This window comes from Oculina patagonica, chromosome 1 (genome assembly GCF_052425735.1).
Source record: "Oculina patagonica isolate OP01 chromosome 1, crgOcupat, whole genome shotgun sequence".
Taxonomy (NCBI): Eukaryota; Metazoa; Cnidaria; class Anthozoa; order Scleractinia; family Oculinidae; genus Oculina; species Oculina patagonica.
The window spans coordinates 22,400,626-22,413,023 of NC_135758.1; the positions used below are offsets into that span (position 1 = coordinate 22,400,626).

Consider the following 12,398-nt stretch of genomic DNA (forward strand, 5'->3'; position numbering starts at 1 on the left):
TAAAAATCTTAGGATAATAAGTAAAAATGGTAAGCTGACCCCAACGGCAAGACAAAAATAAAATAAAAAAATGTTGAATATATTTGCCCGAAATTTTGGTTTGCTAAACAAACCTTCTACGGGGGCTAAAAGAAAATAAATAATAATAACAACAACAAGCTTTGTTTGCATGACTATAAATACATACAGTATTGCAAAAGCATAAATCCGAGAACTAAAGCGAAAATTTATAACGATCTTAATCATGTATTAGGTCATCCCAATAAAATGCTTCGTTTCCCATCGCCCGACCGACCCATTTTTTTCGAAAAGTAAAAAAAAAAAATTCCAGATTCACTAGTCAAAGAAGCAAGTACTTCAATTTACAGGCACACGATCTTGTTTTATTAACAACAGTTGGTATGATGTGATGTCTTTGTCTTTAATAAACATCGATACTACGTTATTCAAAGACTGATAAGGAATAACGAACAAAAAGACCAGGTTTTCGAGCTGACTTTGTAATCAGGCTTTCTTACTTAGCAGTCCAGCCTTTTCTGGAACCAAGAACTCTTCAAGTGTTCATTCTTTTTTATTTTATTTTTTGCCCGACCGACCGACCCACCATCACAAGAGACGGGGCGATGGGAAACGAAACATTTTATTGGGATGGCCTAATGGGAAAATAAAAAGAAATTACGGATGTGTTACATCACTTTTATTCGATAGAAGATTGTTTTGTAAACATAAGCATCTGAAAATGAATACAAACAAAAAAATGACCAGGAACTTTGAAATAACAGATTCTGATGTGCTAAAAATGAGCTATTAAAATGTCGCCAATTAGGTTCATCAAGTCTATTAAAACCGTGAGGCTCAAGTGTGAGTGTTTTATTTTTGTCTTAATCTCGCTTCCTTGATGTTACCGTTGAATACAGGTATATCTCATTACCTTTCAGGTCATCGAATCGAATCGAACATGTTGGAGCGACGTGTAGTAGGACCAAAGAAATCACAACAGGGGGCGGATCTAGGGGGAGGGTGCAGGGGGTGCGCACCCCCCTCCCCCGAGGGCTTTCAAATACAACTGGTATTCTGCCAAAAAAAGTCAGTTCCGCCATTCCTTGGTGGTGCACCCCTCCTAATCTTGGATCCGCCCCTGTCGTTGCAGCGACACTCCCACTGTCTGCATATATTTGTTTGCCTACAATTACAATGACCTACAAATCATCCAACTCACCAAGTCAATAGGTATAGAAGAATTCTTATTAGACTTCTTTGAAGTGGGGAAGGGTTGCTCAGACTTTAAAACTTGAGTTGACTACGGGACATTCTTGGGTGCCACAGTCTACGGAGTCTGCATGGAGTACAAGATAGTGTGTATATTGGTGGGACATTTTTCTAAAAAAAGAAATAGAAAAATAAAAATAATGTAGAAACTTAGAAAACTCGGAAATGCCATGACACGTTCCTCTGCTACTTAAGATCATTCCAGTGAAATAAAACCTGCACTGAGATTTTTGCCAAACTTTCATTTGCCGATTGATTGTTCATGGAGTCATTGGAACGTAAATTTTGAATAAAAATGGGGGTGCCCATGCTCGTTTAGGTCTTTAAGGAGCAACAGCATCTTGTTTATACCTAACACGACTGCTTGTTAAATTTACGTTTACGACGATTATTTCTTATTTAACACTGAGAATTGGTCCACATTCTACAGAAAGAAAACAATAAAAGGCGCAGTAGGGATGCGCAATGCAATACTGGGGAATTACCTTTACTATATTCTTTCGATGACAAAAGCGAGTACTTTCGTCGGGGAAGACGTAAAAGGGACAGAATGCTCGAAGTCTGTTTTGGGAGAATTTGGGCGGTGTAAATTGTGCGTTCTGGTATCAATCTTTTACACTATTAGGGTGTTCTAGGTAGAGCGCCAATGTTTTAACTCCTCAAGCAAGGTATATTTTACTGTTGCATGCTGAAGAAATAAAAGCTTTAGATCAATCAAGCATTAAAATTTCTTCAGAGATGAAAGGACTCGATGACGTTTTTATAATCATTTTAAAAAGCGCTTGCCGTATTTGTCGGTAGGCCTTTCTCGATTATGCTAGTAAAACTGGCATTTAATGCTACTAGAAATTCTCGCAAAAAGCCAAAAAAATGCTAAAATAATGCCTGATTTCCTTTAAAAATGCCACTTGAATTCCAAAAATGCCTTGTTTTATTTCAAACAAAACGTAAAAACTCTCGCATTATATGCTCATATCAAAAACAGGTGATACCTAATAATTGTTTGTTTATAAAAAAAAAATAAAAAAATATATATAAAAAAATTCTTATTTTTTTTAAATAAAAAAAAAAACAAAAAAAACCACACACACACAAGTAACACAACGCACAAACAGTCGAAACAGACAGAAAACAATCAAATTGTGTAATCAAAATTGTGAAACTTTAGGATTATTTATCCTTTTGAGTTCTGAGTGCTGAAAATCTGGATCAAAGTCATGAAAAATGACGGAAAATGCTAGCAATTCTTTTTTGAAGAAAAAACGAAAAAAATTCTCGTTTTCCCAAAAAATGCCGAAAAAAATGCTAGCATAATCGAGAAAGGCCTATTTGTCGGTCAGTTTTGGACCCTAGGCTCGATTTCCAGCCGTTTTTCGGGAAAATGAGCCCGCGCTCCTCCCCCCTCTCGGGGAGGAACAAAGACCGGACTCGAGGAGGCGGCGGAAATCGAGCCTATTTTGGACCCCGGCGGGGAGGGGAACGGTCATCCGTCGCCAGAGAGCGTCCTGTAGGAAACTGGGAACTAAAATCATTGCAAACACTAAGTTTCTGAAACGCCTTGGGTAAAACTTGTGCAGGAAGAAGCGGAGAGCGCCCGCGGAGAGCTTTTCGCGAGAAAACGAATCCAGAGGAACAAAAGGTAAGAAATTAGTTACGAAGAGGAAAGAATTTACTTCCAGGCAAACGATCCCCGAGCCGTGAGTGACTGAAGGACTTGTTTTGGGGTTCATGTCATAGAAAGTTTTATGCTTTAACTTGCATGGACCAAAGTAAGCTCAGTTTCCTGTCTAAATAGAAACCCAAAGATTTTGAAATGCAAATTTCCATCCAAGAAAAAAACTTCTTCCCCTCTCCTGTATAGATACAATAGTAGTATGTAGCATAGACACAATAGTAGTATACTCCAATTATGCTCCCGTCATTATTATCATTATCATTATTATTATTATTATGATCATCATCAACATCATCATTATCATTATTTATTACCATTATCATTATTATTATCATTATTATTATTGTTATTTAATTGTTATTATTTTATATTAATATTATTATTAGATATGTCTAGCACGCACGTGACATAAGCCGCATCCTTTATGGAGCTAAAATAAAGTCGAACTGACCAATCATATCGTGCGTTATTCCCCAAACATTTTATAATTTCTAACACAAGTATAGGCCCAGCATAACCTGTTGGAGCATGTGTTGCTAACTTTTTCATATATTTTCATTTTTTCGCAGAAATTTTTGAAAACTAATTGTCTAGAAGTTTGTTAGATGTTAAGGCAGATATATAATGTTTACAGATGAGGAGAAGAGGTGGTTAGTGGTAGGAATTTGCCTCTCAAAAGTTCTTACACCAGCATTAAGGAAGGTTATTGAACAAGAACTACAGCAACTCCACCAGAACTTGATACAACCACCAACCAACATTCATCTACAAACATCTGCCTCTCATCTCAAATGCCTTCCTCCTTCTACACTGCGTCTGAATTACATAAACATTAATAACAACAGAGCACAAGCATCACACCACAGCTATGATTACAGTGTTAAAGATGAAGTTTCCCTGGCTAAACTCTTTGTCAAACCATACATGGCAGGCTTCACAGGTTTTGAGGAATCATTAGACTCATCTGCGGCAGTTTCCATTTTATGTGGGGCACCAAACTTTGTTTACCATGGAATTGACATCATTGCAATGGATGTGCGCAATGATGTTCGCAATGAATGGGGTCACTGTAAGTTTCCAACATGGACTGAAGCCTACTACTTGAAATGTTTTCAACTTATGGAAAATCTGATCAAAAGACTGAATCTCCCTGTGGCTTTTGAGGCAAAGGTTTTGGACGATTTAAAGGAATGGAAAAACAGAGGTAACTGGTTATGCGCTTCCTTGCATTGCATTGAGACCTTTTTATTCCTGTAAGGGGGATTTAAATGTTACCTGCATGCTCAGTAATGTTCTTTAGTGTGACACCAAGTTATCTGAACTGCGACATACAGCTGCAAGGGTCTCTATCAGTGTGGTCAGTAGCAATATCAGAGGCAGATCCAGGATTTTTCTTAGATGGTGCACCACTAAGGAATGACTTAACTGACTTTTTTTTGCAGAATACAAGTTGTATAAGAAAGACTTGGGTCATCTCAGGGGGGAGGGGGAGGCACCCTTTGCACCCTCCCCTAGATCTGCCCCTGTATACGTAGATTGTTCCTTACAAACACCTGCCTATTAGGGACAGTTCACCTGGTCCGAGAGGGAGACCAAATTCCTACAAAACTCCACCTCTGTAATACGGTAACCTCCGCAGTGAGGACACTCTTCCCTGTCCCTTTGGTATTTGTATTAAAAAGGTTTGACTGTACTATCTTTTAAACAGGAAGTTCCACTGTCAAAGGAATGACACCTCCCAAATTTCACACCTTTTGTGTGCAAAATGCAATTGTACACTTGCATTCACGGCATGTTGCACAGTCAATGTGTAAACTGAAATTTCTTCAAAATCTTATAATAAAACCAAACAATACCAATGACGACTATAGATAAGTTTTACATTACATTACATCACATTTCATTACATTACATTAAAATATTTACATATTTTTACACAACAATTTCGTTCTTAGCAAAAATAAAACACATTAGCACCTTTAGTAGTAAAAAGTGCAGAATGTTTGTCAGCTGTTTACCCTTTGATGGTTGATCTACAGTTGGGTGTGGCCCATTCTAATAAATGTATACATGTGTTATGATAAATCAGGCAATAACAAAGACAAATTTATGTTCTCATTTAGCTCTTTTCTAAGTGACTTTACTCAAAAATTTAGATAACTTAATTGTGATGAATATAAAAATGAACATGGTATTTCAACACATTATAGGAATTGACATGTGCTTTGGACAGCCAGTCAATAATGATGTGTTAAAGCTTGTTCAAGAAGAAATGTCAACATTAGTTACATCTGTTGAGGAAAACAAAGAAACCTGGATGCAAGACCATGAGGGATTAAGAAGCAACCTTCAAAATTTGACACAGCTATTTGCACTTGACATCAAAAGACTTGAAGCCAAGCATGTGGCCCTGGAAAGTGGCCTCAATGTCCTCAAAGAAGATCAGTTGAAGATTAAAGAGTTGGTGGTGGAAAATGAAAACATAGCGTCATCAAATGCAACTCTTATACACCAGGTTAAAGACAGGTTTGAAGAGGAACGCAAAGGCCTTCGAAGTCGACAGGAGGTTCTTGAAGGGAAAGTGGTTGGTTTGTCCCAAGGAATGGACAAGATGACTTCAAAAGAAATAAACTTCTTCAAGAGTGGTAAATGATTTACATAGAAACTATTAGTGAAATAAAAAATTAAATGGCAGGGTAATGACTTAGCATTGATGAACTGGGTGTTCTTTTGAAAATGTCTAGTTAAATCAAGTTACAATCCTTTAAGTTCCTTACTTATCAAGGCTCGCAAAAAGTGCTGTCCTGTCATCCAGGACAAGTAGATTTTTGTGCTGGGCAAATAAATAACTTTTCATGCTCACTTGCCTGACAGGCAAGGGCCCATTTAAGTCAACTGTCACGAGCAAGTAAAATTTGACAGCTGCTCTGTCTGAAAGTCAACCTGGAATTAAATTCTTTTTCAGCCAAGGCTGCACGCTCTAAGAAAAATTACAAGGAGCCCAAAGCCTCCAAGCTATGAGATCCAGGGTGCCCAGCATAAAGCTTATATGAGAGAAATAAGATAATCTGGTCGCCCAAAGACAAAAGTTAGTCGCCTGAGGCACCCGGGCACCCTTAGAGCACAGCCCTGTTCAGCCCTTCATTAAGGATCTTTAATCAAATATTTGAAAATCGTTTGAGATTTTGCAAGATGTTTTCACCAGGGGCCCATCATCAGGCTGTGTAAGTGATTGAATAACCAACTGTAACTTCAGTCTATAAATCTGTCTGCTTGCCACCTGGTGGCCAACTGACCGTCAGTTCTTTTTTATAAAACCTATTTTTTTTCTTGTTCGTTTCAGGACTCCATTGGAAACTGCCTTTAGTAGTTCTCTTTGGTATTCTTCTGCTCTTCCTTTATGAATACTATTCCAGAGGGTCTATGCTTCGTTATTGGTATTGTCGGAGAGGAAGCATACCAGGCCACACATTGTCATTTGTTTTCAAGACTAATGATCAACAGGTACAGCCCAGGGGGACTCCCTTATTTGGTTTACTGTTAATGGAGGAGGGGGGGGGGGTACAGGATAGGGAGGAGGGAGAAATTGGCTCAACGAATAGGGAGGAGGGAGATTTACCCTCCTGTCCCTCCCCTTCTAAATGGGGACATGCTGAGAACCCGGGAATGGTATCTTAAACAGCGTATTCAATTTTGCTATTTAAACATGGTATCTTTCTCAAAATTTTTGGCTGGAAATTGTAAACAACATGTTTGTGAAGCTACTGTTAGTTTGTGATTCAAGTTCTGACAATGCACAAGAAGGTGATGGGTGCATCATGACAGAAACAGAACATTATTATTACCCTTACGACTGACTTCCGGTAAGTCATGTTCACTACGGTTTCAAACAAAACAACTTGACTTCTGGTAAGATGGGTCGTCTTGCAGAAGAGTTGACCCAACTCAGTTGGTATATATTGAATGTGTGTCAATTTTTGGTGACCCAATATTGATTATCATCATAAAATAAATGGTTGTCATTACAACATCATAGCCTGGTTAGTCCAGTCCCTGAACTCCCTCCTCCACGCGCCCTTTGTAGGGGTTGAACCCAGGCGAGAGAAGAGAGAGTCCGAGATAACTTGCATGCGCATGCACAGAATTAACCAATAAGAAACGAGGAGTGTGGCATTAATTGCTTGGGACAGACGCGTTAGGGTTAAAATTGCTCGCTCGAGAGACGAATTCAACTACACGACCAAGCGCGTGAATAAATGCAAGAAAAAAACTGTGCTCAATTGCATCCAAAACAAATTCAATGAACAGGTACAAAATACCAGAAATAGTTGACAGATAGCGATTTGTGTTTTGACCGTTAGCTTTTAGTATATACTATGACAAGGTAGGCCTTTTTAAAGTTTTCCTGGTGATCCTGCTTTAGTACACGGTCGCATAGTTCAACTCGTCATCTGTGTACACGCGTTCTAAAAAGTGCTGCCAAATATGGTTTTCCCCTGATTTCGGGTGAAAAACTGGCGCATGCGCATACAAGTTATTCTGAACTCTTTTCACACGCCTGGGTTCAACCCCTATAAAGGGCACGCGGAAGAGAGGATTCAAGGACTGGAGTATAGCCTGGTATAAACATTTTTGTTTGCCAGTTGCAATTGCTACTAAGTTGGAAACAAGCTGAGTGTCTTTTCATGTCTGCTTTATTATTCTGTCTCATTTTAGACACCAACAGTGAATGGAGTTGAGTTCAGTTGGGAGGCTTTAAAAATCAAGCTTGGTCTAAACTTTCAACAGATCAATGTTTCAGGTATTTCACATTTTATGAGCGACTAACGACTCATGACTAACTGACACCAGAACTAAGTCACCCGAAATAAAATGACCAAAACTGCCAAAAAAAAAACCAGAACATCAAAACCAGGATTGATAATAATGTTGTGGACGAGAAAAAAAATGAAAGAAAAAAGAATTGGTTCTGTCTCGACGTTATATTACGTACTTGATGTTTCAAATCGATTTTATTTTTGCAGTACTGTGCACCGTTCCGTTGACATGCACTCGACAGTTTTTTTAATTACTTTTGCATCCTTTTGACTTTTTTCTTTGTCTTTCTGATGTTTTTGTAATTAATCACAAGTGTCACTGTGGTTGACGGAGTTAACATGTCCACTCCCAAGGCTGACTCGCCCCCAGTCGTCTTTTGAGTCCGTCTTGAGTTTAGGACGCTGAACACTGAGGGAATCATGGGAAGGATGAAAAACATCCTTTGCGTCTTGCAATTTTTCGAATAAGAGACGACTGGGGACGAGTCAGACTCCCAAGTTGTTAATTTTGATTGGTTTAATCAAATGGAACCCACTTAAAGATATCATGTCAAAGGGTAATCGAAACTTCGTGACACTGCGTGTGTCACCAAAAAGGCATTGATTAATGTATTATTAAACTTATTTTTTTTGTAGGGGCCCGGTATTACCTTAACATTGACCGCTGTGCCTGGGGTGGCGTGATAACTGTACGTTCTGTGCTGGATAACACTCCTCAAGTGCGGGGTGCTGAGGTTCTGGCTGTGAACTCTGAGTGCACACAAGTATATTACAATGATGACGGAATTTGGAAACGCTATGAAAGTACCACAAAGTCAAGCATTCGTTGTACTGTCGCAAACAGATGAACAAAGAGAGTGGTGGAAAAGAAAATAGTTGGAAGCTGAGCAGTTGGGTATATTGCAACGCTTGAAGGAGTTAATTCGGGAACACTGAACAGAAATCCATCTAGTGGCTGGGAGACGATTACAAGCTCAAGGCTAGCACCACGCTCTCCTGGTGAAGTCGATGAGGGGAGAAGATTTAGCTATTCAGATTTAGTCTAATGAAAAAAGATGAATGCCGATTTGCCCGATGGATCAGTCACGACCGGGTTTCTCGTGACTAAAACCAAAACCAAAGAAATCACATCCAGCCAATCACAGCAAACGGAAATAATGCAATGAACCAATCAGAACTAAAAGCAAAAAAAAAAACATGCATCTGGAGCCAAGCGTCGAAAAGCGCGGGAAAACAGCACTGATTCTGGTTTTGTCCCTTACAGTAAAGAAAAAGAGAAAAATCCCTTTCTCAACAACGTGCAAACCCATGAACAGTTGTGAGTTGGCTCAGAAACGCAATTTTTCCTCGGCAGTGGTTGACTTGTTTATACACTTTCGCGCATTTCGCGCATTGGCTCGTTTGTATTTATGATTGAACAAGCGTTGGTTTTGGTTTACGACTCGACGGTCATAAATCATATTTGTGTATGTATCCACTATAATGTACGCCAAGAGAGTGACAAATAACAAAGATCATGACGATGTTCTCCTTGCCTGACAAAGTGGGCAGTTTTCTTAGACTCATATGACTCTAATTAAGTTGGAATAATCAAAGTCCGCCAGCCTTGTTTTGGGCTGTTTTATAGAAATGGCGGGCCATGGAAACGAGAAAGCTATACGCAACATAACCGAATACTGAAGATTAATTTTATAAGAGATAAAGTTCTCCTGTAAAATAGATTTAAGACTGAATGAAGGTAATGGTCCTTAATACTGCTGAATTAAAACACGATAATAAAAACAGTCAAACTTTGCCTTTGAAGTTTGTCAGCCGGAAATGTGTCAAATACAGAACTAGTTTACGTGGCTTGAAGCATTTAAGACCATATATGTTTATCTAAACTGTGGTCGAAAATACTGGAACCAGTATTGCGATCGGCATAGGACTTTTATGAAATGAAACGGTTTTTTAAGCCGATCAGTTTTTTACAACCCTTTCAATTTTCGGTGACTTTACTGTTCAAAGAGAACTCTGATGAAGGTGAACAGTAAAGTCTGCAAGCTGTTAGGTTTAAAAAAACATCTGAGAAACAAATTTCATTTCATAAAAGTGGTCGAAACATGACACGAATGAAATGATTTTCTGATACTGTCTAAAGAATCGAAGCAATTGCTTTCTTTAGCGAGAAAAAAAAAAATCAATAAAAATCCGCATATGGAATGAATGACGTAAAGGATACGAAAGACATTACACGAATGAAATATTTTCGCGGTGTGTTAGAGTTAAATTTAACAAAGTCAAGTGTGCGTGTGGGGCTATGATGTCCTTAACAAAAATAGTGGAAAACACGGGGCCGGGGTCCCCCGGTAGGGTGTGGAAAACGCGGGGGTCCCGGGGTCTGTGGAAAACACGGGGTCCCACGTATTTTTTATTCCAAAGTTGAATTTGTTTTGAAAACGGTTACTAGCGGCTTGCCATGTTTAGGGTTCTTTTTAAAAATCGCTATGCTCTCAGACTCTTTCAGTGATATGAAAAGGTAGGTCGTTCCATAGTTTAGGGGCGTAAAAAAAAAAGGATCTTTGACCGTATGTACATCATGTTTTCCGTCAGGAATTTGGCATAGTAATTGGCCAGATTATCGAATGGGATGACCTGGTTTATAGGCGTTAAAAAGACAAGTTTGGTAGGTTGGTGAATGACAATTAACTTAAAAACGATGCGTGATTTGACAGAACGCCAGTGCAGGTCCTTGAGGGTGGGAGTTATGTGTTCTTTCCGCTTTAATAGTTCCAGTAATCAGTTGCAGTAATCCAGGCGTGAAGTGACAAAAGCGTTCACATTTGAGATTGTCGTGACAGATATTCCTCATCCTAAATACTCGGTACTGCCAAAACCACGGCACCGCACGCCGATTTATGAATGAAACTAGGTGAATAAAGTCAGCGCAGTGCCAGTCATGAACGATGTTGGCGCGTCGTTTGTCTAAATTTTTTCGGATTGAGGATAAAAATTTGTAGGTTATTTTTTGGCAAAAAATTATTTCCAACTAATAAAATGTATATAACTCATATTTAGTTTCTTTTTTTAAAATGAAAAAAATACGATATTCAAAAGGATCGCAAAGACAAGTACCGTATTTACTCGAATAAGCGCCGCCCCCGAATAAGCGCCGCCCTCGAATAAGCGCCGCATTTGGGACAAAAAAGATAATAAGCGCCGCAGTCCCGATGCGGCGCTTATTTGAGGAATTCCGTTTAACTAGTAACAGCACTACAAAGCAACTCTAAAACAAACTTGGAAATTTCTTTTTCATCACTGAAAGCGATGTTTTGCAGTTCAATGTTATTGTTTTACCGCTCGCCCATTAGTTCTTCTATCCTACATTCTTTGCAATACACAGCTCTGTAAATGTTGTGAAGGCCGCGAACTTCGCCAAGACAGCTAGCGCTACTTCTTTCTTCAGCAAGAGACGAAGACTGACAATCAAAAGACACTATTTCCAATTACTGTAAAAGATAAGATTCTTTATGGCGTCCAAATTTTAAATAAGCACCGCCCTCGAATAAGCGCCGCACTTGAGATGCAAAAAATTTAATAAGCGCCGCGGCGCTTATTCGAGTAAATACGGTATATGATTCACAAACTTGAATGGCTTTCGACATGAATAATAGGCTTTCAATGCAAGGAAACACGTTTTACGAATGTATTAACTTTGGTGATAAACTATATATTATACATGTCTTTTTAGCCAGAAAATTTTTTCACCGTCTAGATCTTTTTATTTTTAGACCCCGTGACCCCCCGTTTTCCACAGACCCCTGGACCCCGCGTTTTCCACACCCCGGGTTTTCCACACCCCATGTTTTCTACAGACCCCGGGACCCCTCGTTTTCCACACCCCGGGACCCCGGGACCCCGGCCCCGTGTTTTCCACTAATTCTCCTTAACCTGCATACTTGTAACTGGCGGGATTTCATGTGCGCCCTGCTAACGAGAGCAGCCACGAGGAACACCGCCGCCGACGAAATTTCCTCGCGGCTTCGCAAGTTCAAGTATCTTTATTTTTGCCGCTCGCGTTCGCGACTCCACAAAGCACTTCCGCGCGAAATCCCGCAGACCTTTTTAGGGGTTAAATCCTTATTTTACAAAGGTATAAATGATTCAGTAATTTATCTTAAATCGAGGCGCGATGCGGGATCTAATAAATTTTGTGGGCGGGATACAGGACAGTTTTCCGCGTGCGGGATGTGGGATAGTTTTCGGCGTGCGGGTACGTCGATGAAGATAAGAAGAGATAAGAGATAAGATAAGATAATATAAGATGAACCCGTCGAAACGGGATTGAAGGGCATAAAATATAATTTTACTCAACCCAAATGCCTAGTAAAAGTCAGATGTCTATTTTTTTTATAGATTACGAAAATCAAGCGATTGGAATAACACACACAGTGTGTCCCCATCCCATAATAGAAGTGACCGCTAAATGGAGTTTGTGTTTATGCACAAATTTACTTTTAAATGATTTCCGAGTAGATTTCCCAGACTAAGTGTGCGCTATATATACCGTCGAAAGAGTCTCCGGTATCATGAAAAAAATGCATGCCTGTCCTGGGTCACGTTAAATCCGGGATAAGCGCAAATTTTGATTTCAGTTT

General features: G+C 39.4%; 1 protein-coding gene and 1 pseudogene across 2 annotated transcripts in view; both read left to right on the top strand.

The window, feature by feature from the left end:
- The window catches only part of LOC144634236 (uncharacterized), a 140,269-nt pseudogene that overhangs the window by 95,969 nt on the left and 31,902 nt on the right, over window positions 1-12,398 (top strand). The gene's annotated exons all lie outside the window — the stretch shown is intronic.
- Window positions 2,808-8,719, top strand: LOC144637410 (uncharacterized). Its single transcript, XM_078496504.1, has 6 exons — window positions 2,808-2,908; window positions 3,514-4,148; window positions 5,155-5,589; window positions 6,288-6,448; window positions 7,661-7,745; window positions 8,398-8,719. The coding sequence occupies exons 2-6, from the start codon at window positions 3,569-3,571 to the stop codon at window positions 8,607-8,609; spliced, it is 1,473 nt and encodes a 490-aa protein (XP_078352630.1). The 5' UTR covers window positions 2,808-2,908; window positions 3,514-3,568; the 3' UTR covers window positions 8,610-8,719.

Bases quoted from the DNA above. Each gene is read 5' to 3' on its own strand.
- LOC144637410 (XM_078496504.1), top strand. From the start codon at position 3,569: ATGTTTACAGATGAGGAGAAGAGGTGGTTAGTGGTAGGAATTTGCCTC. The intron at 4,149-5,154 runs GTAACTGGTTAT...AACACATTATAG, and splicing joins AAAGGAATGGAAAAACAGAG to GAATTGACATGTGCTTTGGA. The intron at 6,449-7,660 runs GTACAGCCCAGG...GTCTCATTTTAG, and splicing joins TCAAGACTAATGATCAACAG to ACACCAACAGTGAATGGAGT.